Here is a 20,706-nt window from a genome sequence, read left to right on the forward strand (position 1 = left end):
TATGTCTCTGGAGGGCAGTTTGATCCACTCATCACAAAAACTTTTTTCAGGGAACTTCTTTATATCTTGCTTTGTATGATTACTATTTCTTCTTTTGCTATGATTTTAATCCACTTTCTTACAGCCATCATTGATTGTTTGCTGGAAATCTTTCTGCCTGGGTTGTTTACTTTCCATGCTTCCTGTCTCCTACTTGAGATATCTCAACTTTGATGTATTTTCTGTTTCAGATCAGGATTTACGATAGCTGAAATTGAGCCAATGGGGATATTCCAGTTTGCTCTTAACTCGAGAACTGTTTCAGTTGAAGAAGATATTCAGGCAGTCACACTGCACATCCAGAGATTGTTTGGTTTTCAAAGTAATCTCACTAAATTGACGTATCAGACCATTCCAGGAAGTGCCAAACCGCTAGAGGACTTCATACCCATCTACAATGGAGAGCTTGTGTTTTTACGTTTTCAGACAAGCGCTGAGATAGAAATATCGATAGTTGATGACACCGTGTCTGAAATAGAGGAATTTTTCTTCGTAAATTTGACTGCTGTGGAAATTTTGGATGTTCGACCTGTGGATCCTGCCTGGAGCCCACGTCTGAACCCAGCTTTCAGTGTGGCAGCAGTCAATATCCTCGCTAATGATATTCTTCATGGCATACTTAGTGTGGGGCCAGAGCTTGTTTATGTTGAAGAAGATGCAGACAGCAGTACCCCCAACACAGCGGTACTTCATATCAGAAGGACCAAGGGTTTTACTGGTGATATTGCAGTAACCGTTAAAACCTTTGGGGGAGTGAGTGCACAGAGAGGAGTAGATTCATATCCTTTTGGACATGTTCATGGAAAATCAAACTTCACATGGGCCATGGAAGGAGAAGATTTTGAGGAGCAGTCGATCTCCCTGACTTTGCTGGATGGAGAAACAGAAAGCAAGGTGTCCATCAAAATTTTTGATGATGATGAGCCTGAAGGACAGGAATTGTTCTATGTTTATCTCTCAGATCCTGAACATGGAGCTCAGATTGTGCAAGAAAAGGATGAATATGGATTTACTGCTTTTGCAACAATAATTATTGCAGGTAATACGTTTTCCCCAGAAAATTAGTAAATGAGTTTGAATTAAATAACATAGCTGTATGTTCTCATACCAACTTTCATACGAACGTTGGAATTCTATTTGATAATAGGGTATTGTATTCCCAAATCTGGAGTTTTCCAGTTCATAGGAAACATGTAATTCACTGAGCCTGCCATGCTATGCGTCCCTTAGCAACGTAGCTCAAAATACATTTGTAGATGCTGTATGTCTCTGTTCTTGTTCACTGTTCTACTGTTCTACTTCATGAAGGGAAAAGGCTAAACCTGAGTGTTTTTCTTGCAGATGTGGTAGCATTGCAGGCTTTTTTGTTTTATTTTGCTGTTTTCTCACGTTTACATTGTATGAAGCTGGTACTAAGTATAAGAACTGGTTTCTGGATTTGTTCTTTTCTACTATACAGTTCATAGCTGCAGTGTAGTCATGCTCTGCTTCTGGGGATGAAGGAAAGGAATGGGCTTACATAGACATCAGGGAAGGATTCTTCTTTCAGTCACTGCAGGTGAATGTGAGAAGGTTATGTCAGAGCTCCAATTTCCCTTAGCTTTTAGATATCTGTCAGATTTAACAGTTGAGTATTACTGCAGAATTTAGCTGCCGTAAGGTTAAGTTTCAGCAACAAGTTGGGAAGTTTAGGCTGATGAAGAAAATTATATGTAAGGCCCAACATTTACTGGAAGTTTTGTGTATTTACCTAGTCTTAACAAAACAAGGTACGTATTGCAAACCAGGAGTAAGCTGTGCCGTTGGATGAGTGTGGGCACCAACCAAAATCATGTGTACAAGCAAAGATCATAGAAAACACATGTTCTCTTCATGTGCATCATCTCTAGAATTCGCCATGCAAGTCACCAGTTGCCTGTATGTTAACTGAAGGGTTGTGCATAGGCACAGGCTGGAATTTGAACTTGTATTGAGTCCCCAGAAGTGTATTAACATGTTCTAGACTTACACCTTGAGTGCAATGAGTACATAAAGGAAGATCAGGTAACACCTTGAACTAAGGAGAAGGGTCAAAGCATGTATCTGCAATTAATTGTATAGGTAGAGAGGTAGCACAGGTTAAATATTAGTGCATGCACAAAGTATCTGTTAATCTTCAGTATTATATATTGATATTTAATATGTTGGAACTAGATTGTCTTCCCAACTCCAGAGTAAAGCCATCACTACCTGTAAAGCAGATACCATTTAGAAGCAAGATTTAATGGGACGCTGTGGAGACGCTAGTTTCCTCTCATTAACCCTGATTTTTTTTCCTCTGCTGCTGTTTTGCTGAAGTTATTTACATTCTCATGAGAGCAATGCAGTATTTGCAGCTCCCTAGTTCCCCACACTGAATTAAAGATGCAGAAGGAAAGCTGAATTTGGGAAGATTAATGTGCTCGACAACTTTATGGGTGGGATGAATAAGAAAGCTGTCTCTTGGATCCCATCTTTATCCCATATCCTACTATGTCCATCTAGGATTATGCTGAGGCCCATTTCTGTTCAGAAAGACTACGCTTTAATAGTTACGGTAAACATAAAATAATATAGTTGAAGTTGTATCTCCAAAGGGTGTTATACTCAGGGTTTTTGACACTGTTCTGGACTGCTGTAACACTGGTCTTTTGAAGTCAAGGGACACAGAATTCAGTCATTTTGCTGAATGCTGCTGAAAATACAAGGTTATGTGCATAGATGGTGCCAGAACTTCAGTAAGGAATTTACTTTTAAAATACTTTTTCTACTGGTTAAAAGAAAATTTAGAAATGCCAGTATTTGAAATTGTAGGTATGGGGTGTAAATTAAGAATAGAAAGATTAAAATACATTTTCTTGAGGCATCCTTAACTGGTACTTTACAGCATTTTGATACCTAGTTTATACTTTTTTAGCAGTTATCCACATTGAAATTATAACTTAATCTCAGCTTAACTTTCTTGCTGATTGCTTTTATGGACTTTTTTTATGTATAGGAAGTGATCTCCACAATGGCATTTTGGGATTTGTTCCAGAAGTACAGAGCGGTCTGGTACTCGATGAAGACTCAGAAAACAGAGAGGTGCTGCTGATTGTCGCAAGGCAACCAAACAGGTGCAGGCAGCAGCTGATTCAAATGCCCTCGCTACACTGTGCTGTATTGAATCACAGGCAGTGCTGTTAGTGGATGAAGTTCTAATAGAGTTTCACAGTAAATCTTTGCCTTTCAGCTCCTTTAATAACTTCACAGAATTTGGCAAGTAGGCTTTTAAGTTGTGAATGTGATTAGGTCTGTCACTGTACTGTTACAAAGCAGAAACAGAAAAAAACCCAAATATTTTACAATTCATGCAATAGGGCAGCAAGTGTGAGTAAATTTTACTTAGTGTATAGTATTTGCACTGCCAAAGGTGTGATTCAAATTCTCATCTCCCTGTGTAAAATAATGTAGGTATGAACTCTAAAATGAGCAATTAAGATACCTAAGTGTCAGTACTGTGCTTATGTCTTCACTCATACAGATACTGGTTTTTTCTCATTAGCACATATATATTGCACATTTACGTGTACTTTAATCACATGTACTCAAATACTTTAGGTTCCTTAAAGGAAAGACAAATTCTGCCTGGCTTTCCAGGCAAATGTTTACTGTAGTTTCTAGGAAAGTACTGAGACACATTCCTGTCTTCCAAGCACGAGTGCCTCTTTTTCAGCTAATCTCATGTTTTCTGAAACGAAAATTGAGAGGAATCTGGCTGTTTGTAGTTGCTTTATTTTCATCCTGTGTCACTTTTTTGGTAGTCTAAACAGATTTTAGAGGAAGGAATTTAAATAAAAAGCGAGAATGCTTCATCTTAAAGCAGTTTGTTCCCTAGTGATAAGCTTTGAATAGTAACATAAAGTTTATGCTACCTCTGTGGTTTATGCTTGCTAAAGCAATAGTGCTCTCCTTCAGTACATGTATCCTCTTTTGATGTGCTTACAGGGCTTTTGAAGATGTGGAGATCTTTTGGCGTGCGACCTTTAATAAAACTGCTGTTGTTCTTCTGAAGGATGGCGTGAATTTGGAGAAAGAGCTTGTGTCTGTGCTGGGAGCCACTACCTGCATGGCGGGTCAAACAATGTGCAACATCTCCATTGAAATAAAACCAGATAATGTAAGTAATTACTGCTCATTTGGGTACAGCACTATGGTGTGGAATTGCAGTTTATCAAGGTGAGAAAAACCCCTCTGATCCAGAGGAACTGGTGTGTGGGACGCAGTTGGAAGATTGGACTTGTCATCTGCTCAGTTCCTCTGCAGACACGTTTATTTATAGGCCTCTACTACCTCCATAGTGACTGGTAAATATTTGGGAAGGAGATGAGTATTTAACTTGAAAAGTAAATTGCAGATCTCAGATTTTTATACAACAATAAGAAAAAAAGAATGGAGTTATTTCAGTGAGTTGTGTATTCATATACTGGACTCTTGTCCTCAACACTGTAAATTTTTCATCTATCAAAGTGCTTCTTAGGATGGTTTATGGAAAGCATATATCCTGTAAGTAATAGCACCTCATTCAACAACAAAATATTAAATTATTGCAAGTTATGCATAATTTTACATGCCTACATCTAGCACAGTGATCTGTGAAAATTCTACTTGATCACAAAGCTGCGTAGAAACCTCTGAGCATCTAAAAATCTGTCGCTGTGGACATCCCGCCTGTCAGCAGCAGGGTTCAGCTCAGCAGCCATCATCCACTGAAGCCACTTGGCATTTGGATATTGCCTAAGCCTAAGTGCCTCGAGAGGCCCAGCTGGCACTCAGAAATGCAGCCCATCATTGAGTTAACACAAAGCACAGCATTCAGTCATTTTTATTGAAAATAGAAGGAGAAAAAATATTTTTGTGTGAGCATCTAGTGGTTAGAGCAGTCCCGGAAGAAAGGAAGGATTACTGTTTGTCATTCTTTTGGACTGGAGAGTTTGAAACTTTACAGTAAGTTTTCCTAACAGCCAGGCTAATGGCAAAGGTCAGGGGAATAGAAAAGGACAGGTTGAGAAGGTTTCCCTGTTTTTTCTGACTACATTCTAAAAAATAATGCAAGACGTAGGATGTGAGATACAGCGATTTCCCACTGGGGAACAGGGTGCATTCTCTCAGTTCAGTAAGAGGACCATTTTTCTTCCTCATCATAGATGCTATATTTGAATTACAGAGCCAATGAATAAAACATACACACGAGTGGGGCACAGCCTCCCTCGCTGGGTGAGCGGGGATTTTGAACCTGTTTAGCACAGAGGAGCAGCATCGTTGTTTAATGACAGCTGCAGGGACACGCAGTTGTCCCACTCGAAGCACAGGCGGCTGCCACAAAGCTAAGGGAAGGCTGAAGTTCCCAACGGCACTGCAGCAAATCTGTGCCTGTCATCGTGTAGTCAAGATCGTGCCATTTAAAGAATTACTTAACAACAGACCAATTAAAAATATATGCTATTTAACCTCTCTAGTACTTCCTGATACTTCTTCCAATTCTTCTTCCAAAAAATAGCTATAAAATTAGTAGCAAAAGGATGAAGCAATAAATGCATTCAGTAAATATTTTACATTTTTTATGGAATATGTTCTGAAATTTTTTACAGTCAGTTGCACTGACTTCTTTAGCTAAGAGCTGAATCCTGCTTTTCCTAGAATTAAAGCAGAATTTCCAGAAGTCCAGAGCTGAAACTGAAAGCTCTGTTTACTAATAAAAAATCAGTTTTAAATTATCATCTTTTTTGTTGTAATGCTGTTGCCTTGTAAAGAATTTTTTTTCCAAGTTTGCAGCATCATAAGTGCATGTAATAGGTTAAGTTGACATATTTCCAATTATTCCTGAAATGTCAGTAATCTAAACATGTTCTGTCTGTATAATAGGTACAGAATCAAAGATGAATGTCATATTGATATTTAATATTTACTATATTCACATTAATTTAATATTCAACATATTAAGAATATTGAATATATTTAATATAGCTTATTTTCAATAAACAAGCAGTAAGTTTGTAGGTTTTACAAGACTAATTCTTTGATATACGAACACTAAAATTCAGTAGCTTGTATTTCCAGACCAACACATGATTTTTATATATCGTAAACCTCACAGAAAGTCTACCAGGTAGTATCTCTAGGCGTTGTGGTTCTGGATAAATTCAGTTAAGCATTAACATCTAGTGAGATTTGCTTGTAAAAATATATATAAACATGTTAGTGTACAAGCACCAAGGCTTTATGTAAAACATTTTTTAAAACTTTGCCGGAATTCAATACTGGAATACAGCAAAAATTTACAGATTCAAAACTGCATGTTTAAACTTCTGTGCAGTTTTTTCCACAGGTAAATATGTGTGTACATGCCTTTTTGTAAGGCAGAAATAAAGTCAAAGAGAAATTCCTCACAAAACATACAACTATGTATCTCCATAATCTGGAAAACTCTTAAAGAGTGATTTTATGGCAAATTTATAGTCACAATACAGGTAGTATACGTTCCATGCAAATAATTGAGATGTCATTATTACACATAACAGAGTGGTGCCTGCTGCAGCATCATTATCTATACTTTGTCATACTTATTACACATTTCAGGAATCACAGAATGTGAGGAGTTGGAAGGGCCCTGGAAAGCTCCCCCAGTGCAACCCCTGCCAGAGCAGGATCACCAGAGCAGTCACACAGGAACACGGCCAGGGCTTTGGGTGTCTCCACACAAGGAGACTCCACAACCTCTCTGGGCAGCCTGGGCCATGCTCCAGAACCCTCACACTCACAAACTTTGGCCTCATCTTCAGCTTGAACCTCCTGTGCTCCAGCTTGGGACCATTGCCCCTTGTCCTGGCATTGGCCATCCCAGAGCAGAGCCTGGCTCCTTCCTCCTGACACTGCCCTTTCCAAATGGATCCCCATGAATGAGGGCACCCCTCAGTCTCCTCTGCTCCAAGCTCAAGAGCCCCAGCTCCCTCAGCCGCTCCTCAGCAGAAGATGCTCCACTCCCTCCATCATCTTTGTGGCCCTGCTGGACTCTTTCAAGCAGTTCCTGTCCTTCTTGAGCTGAGGGCCCAGCACTGGACACAAGATTGCAGCTGTGGTGTGAGCAGGGCAGAGCAGAGGGGCAGGAGAACCTCTCTGCCCTTACAACCACCCTTCTTATATACACCCCAGGATGTCATTGGCCTTCTTGGCCAAAAGGGCACACTAGGGCAAGAAGTGTACTTGTCGTAACTGTTAGTACAAGTAATCCATTGTGAATACAAAATAATGTATACATTGTTTTTTAAAGCTGCAAGTAATTAAAAGGCCTTACAATGATATGGAAATAATCTCTTGTTTACAGGTACCTGAATTTGAAACATTTTTTTTTGTTGAGCTGTATGCTGTGGGCACAGGAGCTGCATTGGACAGCAGTGCCAGGTTTGCTTTTATAACAGTCCTTGAAAGCGATGCTCCTCGCGGTTTGGTGTATTTTGCTGTGGGATCTCGCTTTGCTGTGGCTCATAAGAAGACAACTTTAATCAGTCTGCAAGTGCTCAGAGACTCTAGTACATCAATAACTACAGTGGTTAGCTACAGCATGCAGGTAAGACTTCAATTAGCACTTCTATTATTTAACTCATTTTTATTGTTAAATCATTGCTCCTTCTCTAATGTAAATGCGACTGTAATTGGTGTTTTTTCAGGAAACAGTCAAACGTTTGCTGGGCTCATATGGTCTAACTACTTTATTTTTCCATTAGTAGAAAGACCTTGTTTTTACTGCATCATCAAGAGTGATTTCGTTCGTGGTACCTTCCAGTGACCTCAAAGTCTGCAGTCAGGCAGGCATTAAAGAAGTTTCTTTCTTTATCATAATGTTCTTAGGAGACTTGAATTTTTGAGGCTTGTTTCTCTGAAGTTAAGTTTTTACCATGGTAAGTCTGACTATCAAGATTCAGATACCAGCACACTTGCTGTTTTAGGTCACAAATTTATTAATACACATAGCACACTTGGGAAAAGCAAAAGAGTCCTTATTCCATGTTCTTGAAGTACTAAACTCAAAAAACCTGGTGCTGATTGAAAATCTCATGTGCTCAAGTCAGTTTTACCATCACCATTCATTTTTGTTGTGTTTACAGCTGTACCACCAGACTGTTCTATCTGTTGACCCTTTTGTCTCTAAATGAGTACCTCATTGTTATTGGCAGCTGATGAAGTTTCTCCTTTAGCAGAAGTAACGCAGCTGTGAAAACATCATTCCTTCACTTCGTTGTAGCTGTGACTCCATCAGGGCACAGGCTGCAGGAGGGACTCCTCTAAGTTTGACACTGTATTGGAATAGTGCTTAGCCTGATCTACTTTGAATATGTGGGATTTCATACCTAAAAGCATTATTTCAGTGGGAAGTTGTTATGTCAAAGCATTGTCTCACCAATGTCTCATCAGCCTTTATAATAAAAGGTTTTTCATTCTATTGTTATATTGCACGCGTATCAATTTTAACTGCATAGGATTACGTGGTGTTCCCGTTTATTATACGGTATTTGGCCAGAGTTTTAGTTAGATTGTGTGGTAACAAATTTTCACACTTTCCCCCCCAGAGTTCGTTATAATTTACCTGTTAGATGGAGAAGAAATTGCTACTTTCCAGTGTATATTTAGGCTAAAATATAGGGGACAATTCCTTATCTGTTTGTATTTTTTATATAACAACCCTTCTTTTGACATTTTTAGGGTTTGAGGGTGCAGGGCCAACTACCAACTTATCTGTACTATTTCTACCTGTAAAATCAGAGGTCGCAGCAGACAGGAAGCATGAGGCGCTAACGTAAACAGATGTTTATCTCCTTCCCACAAAGGCTTCTTAAACATTGTTGTCACTAGTGCTTTTATTACTACTTATGTCCCTGTGTCCTAATTATCAATTGGAAGGGATAAAGAAAAGGAAACTTCTCACTGAAATTTGCACAGATAAAGGTGATCACGTACTAAAGTGATTTTGAACAGATACACACCACAAAGATATACCAAGTTCTCCTGTGAACTCAAGAACGTGATGAGTCCGATTTATTCCATAAGTAAACTCTACTAATTAAAGCTAGGTGTTTTCAAAAGTGGTGTAGTATTTCACAGAGAAAAATCCTTGTTTTTTACAGTATGATACCTTTACTTAAGAGTCAGTATACAATATGTATTTATTAAATTAATAGATACTATTGAAGAATCATACATTTCAGTAATAGCCCAGAATGTTAGTTTCCACTTAAGGAAAGTCTATTATATTACCAGATAGAATATCAAGGTTGTGGCACCTAACAAAAAGAGCAAGGATGTGAAGAATGAAACAGCATCTGCAAACCTCATGGAAGGTAAAAATAGTGTCACTTCACCGGGAAATTAGGCCATATACCATTCCTAGATAGGTTCATCTGACTGTCTTGCATGTCTATCCTACAGTGTTTACTTTGCCTTGGGACCTAAATGGATTGTCTTCTCTCAAGTATTTATACCGGACTGGAAAATAATGAATTTGTTTTAGTTTGGATGCAAATTTCCAAAACCTTTGCTTTGCTTTCTTATGAATCTGTAATCCCTGTCTGTACCCTGCACTGAGACACTTCCTGCTGCAGACATAAACTTACATCAACACCTCTGGAATTCACCTTATGGGTGTGCTGACATTTCTATGATATCTGTTCACTCAGAAAAGCTTTCTGATTTTGGTTCTGGAAAAGAAAGAGAAGGATCCTGTTTACTGTTGACAATATATATATAATTCTTCCCATAGGTTGTCACTGGCTACAAGTGATTGACTGTTATTTCAGTGGCTTCACTTGAGGCCAGTATAATCATAAAGAATCAGTCCTGAAGTTAAAAAACTGTAGTATAGAGGCTCCACAAATGTACAAATTTAGAGTAACCTAGTCACAGTGACAAAAAATAGGTTACCTCAGCCTAAAGCATCTGGTGCTTAGCTATTCCTTTCTCTTGAACTCCTCCTTTTGACTACAGATTATCCTGGATATGTAAATGTTTGGCAAAGGATAGTATTTACAGCTTTCTATAGCTTTGCAACTGTGACATACTTTTTAATTAAACAGTAACAACTGTAGTCCATGGCATTTAATATATGCATATTGCATTTAATGTAATTGTTGTACTATTCATAACTGTATTTTGAAGGAGTGCTTCTTTTTTACACATTTAAATTTTGCCCATTTAAAATACATGTCTTCTACAGCAGCTGGTTTTGAACAATTGGATCTGTCATGATGTTACCTAAAACTCTTCTGGTTTGTTTTAAGGAGCTACAAAAACCTGAACCTATTGGCCGGACCTTCATATCTCCAGCTGTGGCAGGACAAGATTTTGCCAGATCTGAAGGTTTATTGACTTTTGAACCTGGACAGAGAAATACGTTTCTGGATGTGACCCTGACTCCAAAGACAGGATCCTTAAACCCATTTCCTAAAGGTTTCCAGGTCATTCTTTCTAATCCCACGGGCGGTGCCAGAGTAGATGACATGTATGGTATTGCTAACGTCACCATTGTCTCAGATTTGGACTCCTTGCCGGTCTGGGGGCTGATTGATCAACTGCACCAGCCTCTTGATGACACCATTCTGCACAGAGTCCTCCAGAATCTGAATATCAAAGTGGCTACAGAAACTACAGAAGAGCAGCTTACTGCTGTGATGCACATAATAGATAAGGTAAACCTCACCTGCTCTTTCTTGGATGACCAATGACTTTAATAAGGCCTGTGAGGAGATCAAGGTTAGCATCCACAGCAGGAACTCAAGACTGCAAAGGTGAAAACAGAGATTTTTGAAGTCCCATAATCAAGGAAGTTGTTTATCTGCCACTACTCAGGATGGTGGCAGGAAATCAAAAATCAAACAGACTGAAAGGCACAAGCAAATTCTACCAGGGCCAGCTGGAGTCTGCTGTGCTCTTAACCAGGCTTGTAGATTGTCTTTTTTCTTGCAGTGGCTTTGGGAATTGGGTTGTCAAGGCAGCTGAGCACTTCAGCATTGCACTAGTTTCTGTGAAAACTCAGGACTAGTTTTATGGCTTTCTGGCTCTTCTGGACCTGTGGGATATCACACAGAAGCTGGAAAATGTTTAAATACCTAGACGCAAAGCAGTCTATCAGTATTCATGAACAAGAGTTCGTTTGTGACTGGTGCCATTTTGACACAGATAGCAGAGAAAATAACGTCAACAATTCTCAGGACTCAACAACTTTGTGAAAGAATGAAAAAGACCACGTGGTTTCTTTAATAAACAAACCCCTATTAATAAGCATATCTTTATATAGTTTTGACAGAGATTGTGTCTCATGCCCTGGCAGCAGTGATCAGGAGATGGAAAAAATATTCTGAACTTTCAGAATTAACATTAGGATCAAAATTGATATCTTACTAAACTCTTCAGCATGAGGAAATGTTATAAGCAGACTTCTGTGCTTAAAATGTTGTTTGATTTCTTCTCCTCTCATTAGGTTACAGATGTAGGAGAAAAACAGTTACTCACGGATAAAAGCAGAAGCCTTTTCTATGAGATACTCTGTGCTCTGGCTAGCCCGAAGCGTGCGGATACACGAGGATACAGCCTGCTCGCTGAGGTGACCGAGAAGTTTGCCTTTTCCCTGTTGACGGGCATAATGTGTGGATCACCAGGAGAAAGGTTAGTGAACTTCCTTTGGGAAATACATGACAACTTACCAACATGGTCAAAATTTAAATGACATTTTTAGAAAAGGGCATTTTTTAGTCTATCATCTAATATATTACTTGTTATATATTGTTACCTACTACGTGTGTTGCACTCTGTCACAATTTTACAAAGCCGTGTATTGGCGCTGTGAGTTGGTGTCACAGATAACTGATACACTGACACTTCAGCTCAAATATTGCCTGGAAAAGTATTCATTAATCTCACTAAGAAAATAATATGTAATTGTATGATGGAGAGCTATGCTCTAAGACTTAGATAAGAGTAACTAACCTAAATTTTTTACTGGCATTTTGTAGTTTCTCTGTGCTTGGTTTTGCTCACTTGGACATTTAAGTTTTTTTAGAAGCTATTAATAGTTTTCACATGTAGTTTCAAATTCCTAGTTTTGTTTGCGAGAGGATAATACCCTGTGGTTAGGCTAATGGGCAGGAGAAATAGGTGGCTGCAGAAATAGATGACACTCTTTTATGTGACAGATGGTTTTAAACAGTGGGTTTCTCCAGCTGTGAATCTATTAAACAAACTGGTAGTTGAATTTAGGACAAAAGTACCTTTTTCTCTCAGAGAATCAGCATACTTTAGATTTCTATCTCAGCTTGTTTTGGAGATGTAACTTGCAATTTCCTCAGCTGTAGGGGGTATGAGGCCTATCTCAGCCGAAAGACAGTAGATGGCACAAATACCAACAGAAATCTGAACAGTGTCCAGAACTTGAAAATTAAAATGTTTTATTTCAAGGGGTTTTTTTTGCATATTCTGTTGGGAAAAAGAGGTAAAGCAAGATCATCCATCTTAATGACTGTTATTCCTCTAGACTCATCTCTACATCAAGTTACAAAGATGAGTGTTATGATAACCCAGTTCACTGTGGGGAGGTTTTGGTTGCAGATCATAGCAGAACCCAGAGGGGAAATGGAGAAGCTGAAATGCATAATAATTCAGCCCTTCTTTTTTTCACAGAAACTATTTATCAATTAAATGTCATAAAGCCTAAAAAGGATGGAGGAATAAATTATTAATTACAAATACAATTTAGTATTGTATTCTGTGAAGAATAGTGAACCACAGCTCCACTTACCAGCCCTATTCCTTTTCCATTTCAACAGAGGTAAAAACATCCTTGACAGCTGCCCGTACATTGCAATAATGGCTCACAACTGGTTTCCTCAGCAAATCAATGGACACAGATTTGATGGAAAAGATGGGGATTCTATTCAAGTGCCTGAGCATTTACTGGAGGTCTCTGTTGTATTATCGCCTCCTCAAGAAAAGAGCTGTGAATCTGTACAGTTCACAGAATACAGCAGTCAGCAGTGGTTCCTCACTGGGGATAAAGAACTTGCCCTGAAGAACAAGGTTTGAAGATAATGCAATTCATTTTTCAAGAAAGTAGTTTGATTTAGATATTGCTAAAAACTTTGTAATTGTATTTAAAATAATGTGAACATTTTTGTGTGTGTCTCTGAATAAAGTGAGAACTGACTATTGAATTTTAATATTAAATTTGTATTCCTGTTGTATGTGTTGTTTCAGGTTTTCTCTATGAGTTTGAAGGGTCGGAGTTCACGCCCTTTGAAAGATAACAATGAAGTCATCTATCGGATCTATGCTACAGGAAGTCGAATTGTTCCACAAAAGTCTCTGTGTCTCCTCTGGAATCAAGCTGCTGAAAGGTTATTTTGTTAACCTGTTTAAAGTTTTCCCATTTCTTCCATGCACCTGTGTACTTGCCTAAGATGTGATAACTCTGATTGGATCGTTTGCAAGTATAAAATTGATCCATTTCCTATTTGTCTTTTTTTTCCTTAACTTTTCTGGCCTTTGTATCAGCACATGAAACGTTCCATGCAATAAAATGCATATTTATTCTAATTCAGATATTTCTTAGAATTCAACTCTAGACTTTTTCCACCAGAAAACCATTCCGGTTATGTAATGATATGTCAGGCAATGCTGACAGGCCACAGATCTCAGATTTGCATTACTTCACTAATATTACTGACTTCCTACTCTTTACAATAGTTATCAGACAACACTGCAAGTCCATTCTTACAAAAATAATTCAACCCGTGTCTCTAGTATTGTTTCAAGTCAGAGACTCCAAATGTTCCTAATTTGCTAATATCCAGTCTTTTAATTGAGGCTGTGAAAGACCATGTAAGTGAACTAAAGACAAAACTGTTGAGGGGCAGACTAGGGGTTTATCTAGACCAGCATCCTGTCTGCAGTAGGGGCTAAAAGTAAATGACTAGAGAAGAGTAAGATCAGGACAAGCATACACAGCAATTTAATGCTATGCTCTGCAGTGTCTCTACAAGCTGAATGTGATTTTCTGTATTTCATACCTCATATGATTTGCCTACTATAAACTTGCCTGCTCTTTCCTTGCACCATTAAGAAATTTAACACATCTGATAACTGCCACAGACGTTTCAAAAATACAGCCACAAAAATTTTTTAATGGAAGAAAACGTTTATCATCTTATATTCACATTTTTTTTAAAATCATGAAAACCAAAACTATGTTTTAATTTCATGTAAACCTGCTGTTCTGAGAACTGCACCTGAAAGGTTATGCAAAACGCCTGTGCAGTAGTTCAGAACACTTGGTACTTCAGAGATACAATAATTTTCGAGCCTCCTTACCATGTAAATAACGGAAGTCTATTCCCGACTTCGTGTGTGTTTTGTTTTGCAGCTGGCTGTCTGATAGCAGTTTCTGCAAAGTGGTTGATGACACGTCAGACTACGTGGAGTGCTCTTGTTCTCACATGTCCATTTATGCAGTTTATGCTCAAACAGATAACTTGTCTTCATACAATGAGGCTTTTTTCTCTTCTGGATTCATCTGCATTTCAGGTCAGTTGGTACAAGGTGGTTTTCTCGTTAATAGCAACTGAAGAGCAGTAAGATTGTCTGATTTTTAGTGATTTTAGTAACTGATTACAGTCTTTTTAATTGGAGGGATATTGGAGGAATATTAACTAACTTCATGCTATTGAAGTTGTCATCTGGTCTGGTATTTGTGCACAGACAAGTTTTCTTTGCTGGAAAAAAAGTTCAGCAAAGAATTAAGTTTCCTTGAGATGTTTTATTGAACCATACAAAAGGAAAATATGACATAGAGTCATAAAATGTTTTGGTTTAGCTGGGACCTTTAAAGATCATCTAATCCAACACCCATTGGGACCATTCATTTTGGAGGAGAAACTTAAAACTCATAAATTCTCTTGTGTCTCTAGCAGCAGTACACTCGTCATTGTTAAATCTTTTGGACATTATTCTACCTAGCCTTCTTTGACAGTTTTAGATGACAATTTACACTCAGAAGGGGTAATTTGAAGGATGTAGGTTCCATATCCCCTAACCACCACCTAACATCCTGGGAGGAGCCCAAGAGTTTGCTCTACAAAGATCATGACTCAGTTCTTTGGCAGCTACAACAGCATTTGCAGAAGTCCCAGAGCATCGGCCAGGAAGTAGGAGATCTAAGTTTTAAACTCTGTGTGGCTTCAGAAGGAGATTTAAAGGACACATTTCATGTTACAGTCAATTCACTATTACGTTAGAGGCAATCCTGGATGAAAGTGCTTTTGTCTTCTTGTGTTGATGGGCACTGTGCAAGCAGGAGCTTAAGAGTAATAGAGTCACTAAGAAAACACATTAAAGGGATTCTTATTCTGGCCTTAAAGCACATAAACGGGGTTCTGGGTCTGCTCCTTATGAGGTTTGTGAGTTCTATACAAGACCATCACTGCATGAGATACAGAAACAGTGCAAGCAGCTAAATCCTCTGTTTATGCCCTCTCAGGAAACTGCTCTAACAGCTAACTGCTCTTAATTGTTTTAAAAACCTCAGCCATAAAAAAAAGACAAAAAAAGAGGTGAAAACCAGATGGTTTCACTTCATACAAATTGTTTGTTTTATTTAACTATAATGAAAGACATTTTTAGAAGATAAAAATAAGCAGATTTTAAAGTACAGTTAAGCTTTTAATTTACATTGTGTTAGTGAAAGTAAAAAAAAGACAAACTGTAATAAACAAATTAATTACTGGTTTACAGGAATAAAAAGTAAATTGATGAGACAAATATGCCATAGAATGCAAAATGCTATAGGAACTGGAAAAAACCCAATCCAATACAAATAAACCAATGTGCTGTAGAAACTGAAGCTGAGTGAAATATTTAGCTGAACTGGAAGCAATGGAGACCTACAGATTCTTGTTCAGCACTAGTCATTTATTGTAATCAAGTGTCATAAGAATGCATTTTAAAAACTAAATTAGTTTAGCCTGGTTAAGGGTTTGCGTTGAATATAATGGCAATGCCTTTGGCTGGTTGAATGTTTTTTCTTACATGATTATATATACTTAAATTTACTGATTAACAAATTGCTTTAGGTTTCAGAGCTACAAGGATATTTTTTATTTCTCCAGCATCTCCACCTAGGTGTGAAGAATTAAAAAAAAAACAAAAACAAAGAAATAGCACAGTAGAGTGAAATGTAATATTATTATTTCTGAAGTGTTCTTGTATGGGTAGTTGTATAAACACCATTAGCTAATTTTTGAAAGGTTTAAAAATAACTCTGCAATTATTAATTTCATTAATATCTTACAAAAACTTGTAGTTGAGCAATTAGTCTGTCTCAAGAGGAATAAAAGATCTGCCTAAAGTATCCAAGTCCTTGCCCTTCCCGCGGTGTGGAGGTGCACAATTAACTCTGCATGAGCTTTAGCAGGGTTTTCCTTAGTGGTTCAGCTTTCCCAGGGTCCTTCTCCCAAAACTACTTACTGATAGGTAAGGGGCCCTTCTGTTTCTGTTCTGCTCATGTTCACAATGAATTAGTGAAAGAAAAGTGGTGTTATTCTTTTGAGCACTGCTGTAATAGATTTCTATGGGAGACTGGTTGTAGCTGTCTCCTAAAGCAGTGCTACTCAGCTAGAGGCAGATTTTTTATTTGTTTGTTTCTAAAAGCATTTTTGGATGCAGTCATATGAACACCAAACACTTACCTTTGCTTTATATTTAACTATTATGCAATCATCCACATCTTGCAGAAATTAAGGAAAAAAACCTCACAAAAACTGCTTGTTTACATTATGCAGTTACTTTAGCTCCCAAGGCTATGAAAAAGTAAATATATGTCAGTACTTCAGTAATAAGTTCATGAGGGATCCCAGTGTGAACCAAAGTGAACATATTCTCTGTGAAATGTTTGGGGGTTTTGGTTTTTTTGGTGATCTGCACCTTCAAGAGATCCAGCATTGTTGTTCTTATCTGGCAAAGCTTATTAGCCTAATTTTTACCCTTTGTTTGTTTGTTTGTGTCTGTGTAGGTTTCACTCTGGCCATTATTTCCCACCTTTTCTGCACCAGGTGTGCAATGTTTGCAGCTAAACTTCTCACTCACATGATGGTGGCTTGTTTGGGCACTCAGGTAAGAAAAAGGTCTGACTTCTCTAAGTGTGAATTAATTGCTTCTTTACTTCCCCTTTCTTTGCTTCCATGGCCGTGACTGAACAGACCTCCTTTTCCACAGTGTCAGCATTTTTGGAAAATGTAAAATTTCAAAACACACTTACAATTAATAATCCAATAGTCATATCCTATGTTGGGAATTCAATTGAAACGATACACTTTCTGAAAATATTTAGAAAAAAACTTATGGATGATACAGCCACATTCCTGTATGTGGAATAATAAATGTTTTCATGAATGGGTATGTAATTGGGATGAAAGACTTCTATCATTAGCATCAATATTTATTAAATAGGTTAATGCCAGTAATCATAAGTTATGTGGGAATGGTTTATTTTGAGTAGTAGATGCTGAAAACTCTTTTGCACTCTAGTATTTGTAGGTAAATATAGTTTGGAAAAATTTAAATAATAAAAGAGAATGAATTGTAAAAAGTCTTCTCAGTTCTGTCCTACTGGTTCACTTAGTAGATAATAGAATGTCAGCAAACCAAAGAAGCATATAAAAGATGAGTATGTCTCTCAGTCCTATAAAGTCTTATAACTTCCTCATCTTTGGTACATCTGGTGAAATGGAAAGCTGTGAATAACCTCAAGTATCTTAAAATTACCTTATGGAAAGACTCCTTAAGAAGGAGATTTTGTGTGTCTTTTTAATGCTATTATGCAAATACTGATTTATGCTGAAAGCAATGATGCTGAGAGAATGTAAGCATATTAGCAGGCAGGTACTGAAAGGAATGAGTGCTATCAGGGAAATAATCTGTAGGTAATTGAAACAGCCCTATTTACCGGTAAAAGTTTAGCAACTGGTATATCACTCAGACAAGCTTTTGGGTATTGCCATGGTTAGTATATCATATTAGTCATGTTACCTCATGATGCAGTTGTTTGTTGTACAATGGAGTGTACGTTGATAATGTTCGCCACACAACTGGACCTCAAAGAGAGGTCGCTGGGTACCAGAAGGTTTCTTGCATCTTAGGGTGTAAAAGTATTTCGGCATCTCAGATCCTGATTTTTGAAACATGCATTTAATTGTTTTTAATCATGCTGTCTAGTTACATGGAAAGCTAGTTTGTTCCAGGGATCTTTAATGTGTATGGTTTACTACTGTACGGGTTTGCAGACTTAATTTGGGACATATAGCTGATAATGCAGGCAAGGACTTCTGTATGGTAATGTGTCCAGTTTGTACAAAACAAGACTACTGGGAGCTTTACAGCACAGTTTACAGTCTAATGATGTATTTTGCAAAAGCTGCTTCTGCTTTTCCTTTGCAGTGAGTGTTGTCTGCATTCCCACAATTATTTGATACTTTACCTGCAGTGGAACTACACTTGTCCATGTTACATGCTTTCTGACTCCAATACTTTTCCATTTCATTGGCAATATATTGCACTTCCAGTACAGAGAAGCTTCCTTTTTCACAGAGTGAAAATGTGTATTTCTTTTTCACAGAATTCTTTTGGTTTTTTGTCTATGACTACTCTTTACCAGGTATTTCAGACTCATTAAAACTTCTTAATTTAGACACAGAATGACATGGAGTGGTCTGGAGGTTATCTGGTCCTACCCCCCTGCTGAAAAAGGGACCCTTAGAGCACACACTCCCTACAGGAATTTAAATATATTGATAAGATCTGCCACTGAGCCTTCTCTTCTCCAGGCTGAACGTTCTCAGCTCTCTCATTCTTTCATCACAGGAGAGATGCTCCATCCCATACTCATCTTGGTGGCCATTAACTGGTTTCTCTTCCTTCCAGACAGAAGGGAAGCTTCTAGCAGTGTCTCATAGAAGCTACCCCTGTAGCCCCTGGCTACAAAAACCTTGCCATACAAACCCAATACACTTATGAAAGTGTCTTCCAATACCTAGTTAAAATTTCATTTGTTGCAACTTACTTCCTTTGTCTCTCATGCTAAAAGTACACATCTGCAAGAAGCATTTGGCTCCTTTATTTCTAGGCATTTTTGTAAGGTAATTTATAACGGTGATAATATTTCACCCTCCCACACTATTAAGACTGAACAGCCCCAGGTTTTGTGTGGTCTAGCCCCCTAAATACCTTGGTGGGCCTTGGCTGAACTTGCCGTGGTGTGTTGGTCTCCTTGCTATAGTGGAGATCTGGGCTGTATCCAGATGTGGTCACACAAATGCTGAAGAGAAGGGAACAGTCACTTCTCTCTACTTTTTGCTAGTAGAAGTCAAACAGCAATACTCGGCTGCAGGTCTTTGCAGGTCTGCTGCCTTTCTGTTTCGCCCTGGCCTGTGCTGTTACATGGCATTACTCTGCCAGCCAGCTGCACGACTTTGTGTTTGCCTTCATTGAACTTTTCCAGGTTTTTGTCATCCCATTTTTTCGCAGCCTCTTGAGTTTCCTGTAAATAACAGCCTTACAAATCACCCAATTTTTGTGTCCTCCTCAAATTTCTAGTGTGACCCTCTGTGTCATCATCTATGCCCAAATGCTTTAAATGGTATCTGTCACTGCCCCTAGTAACGAGGCTCCAGCTGCACTTTATACTGTTGATCACAGCCCTTCATGTCTCATGGCACAGGTAACTTTCCACTCTGTAATCCATCTAACCAAAACATGTCTCAGCATTTTAATGAAAATACTGTGAATCTCGCAGAAACCATGTCAAAAGCCTTGCCATAGTTAAGGTAAAGAACATTTGTTGCCCTTGCTCTTACCAGTCATATCCTTAGAGATGGAAATTGGGTTAGCTATGTATGATTTTCCTTTCATACATCTAGGATGGCTGTTCCCAGCTTGCCCTGGGTGCAGCTTCCAGCAGCATTCCTGTTATAACTGCCCTGGGGACTGCAGTCAGGCTGGTTGGGGTGTAGTACAGAGGTCTTTTTTCCAGGGATTTAATGAGCCATCTCTATTCCCAAGAGTCAGTCATAAGGAAGGACAAATTAAAACAAATCAACACCTCACCTGTACAAAAGCATCTTTAAAAATGGTTTTAAAGGGTCATTTTCATAGCTGTCTATACCTCAGGTGAAGAGTTGAGACCTAACTGCATGTTCAAAGTTCTTGAAACCTCAAAATAAATCGTATGTTAAATAATACCCTGAATCAGAATTTGTTGCACTTTGAGGCATTATTTGTGTGTTCTGCCTTTAGTTCTCAGTTTCTCTGTAGTTACTTCATAAGATACCTCTATCATCCTTAGGGCTACCTGCTGTAGTATTTAGTGAACTTATTTATTTCTGAAGATACCCTGTATATGATTTCCCTGATTTACTGATAGAATTTCAATTCCAGGTCTTAGCAAGCTGCTAAACTTGTGTTCCTTCGTACTCAGACAGTTCTTACCTGCAGACAGCTCCACGTTTCAGGTCATAACTCTGTTGTGATCTGGTAGGTTTCTTCTCGTTGTTGGACAGGAGCACGGGCATGGCTGGAGAC

The 20,706-nt window shown here is 38.3% G+C and overlaps 1 protein-coding gene across 1 annotated transcript in view; it reads left to right on the forward strand.

Moving 5' to 3' along the window:
* Positions 1 to 20,470, forward strand: part of LOC104539552 (G-protein coupled receptor 98-like) — a gene marked incomplete at its 5' end in the record, with an annotated part of 31,834 nt that extends 11,364 nt beyond the window's left edge. Inside the window, 11 exons of the mRNA XM_010183120.1 lie at positions 231 to 1,078; positions 3,056 to 3,173; positions 4,045 to 4,216; positions 7,421 to 7,663; positions 10,368 to 10,775; positions 11,567 to 11,751; positions 12,909 to 13,158; positions 13,336 to 13,475; positions 14,501 to 14,661; positions 17,144 to 17,244; positions 20,396 to 20,470. Coding sequence (XP_010181422.1) covers positions 231 to 1,078; positions 3,056 to 3,173; positions 4,045 to 4,216; positions 7,421 to 7,663; positions 10,368 to 10,775; positions 11,567 to 11,751; positions 12,909 to 13,158; positions 13,336 to 13,475; positions 14,501 to 14,661; positions 17,144 to 17,244; positions 20,396 to 20,470 — 2,701 coding nt within the window. The remainder of the gene's footprint in view (positions 1 to 230; positions 1,079 to 3,055; positions 3,174 to 4,044; positions 4,217 to 7,420; positions 7,664 to 10,367; positions 10,776 to 11,566; positions 11,752 to 12,908; positions 13,159 to 13,335; positions 13,476 to 14,500; positions 14,662 to 17,143; positions 17,245 to 20,395) is intronic.
* Positions 20,471 to 20,706: the final 236 nt, after the last annotated feature.

Source organism: Mesitornis unicolor, unplaced genomic scaffold (assembly GCF_000695765.1).
Source record: "Mesitornis unicolor isolate BGI_N332 unplaced genomic scaffold, ASM69576v1 scaffold2464, whole genome shotgun sequence".
In the NCBI taxonomy this organism is placed as follows: Eukaryota; Metazoa; Chordata; class Aves; order Mesitornithiformes; family Mesitornithidae; genus Mesitornis; species Mesitornis unicolor.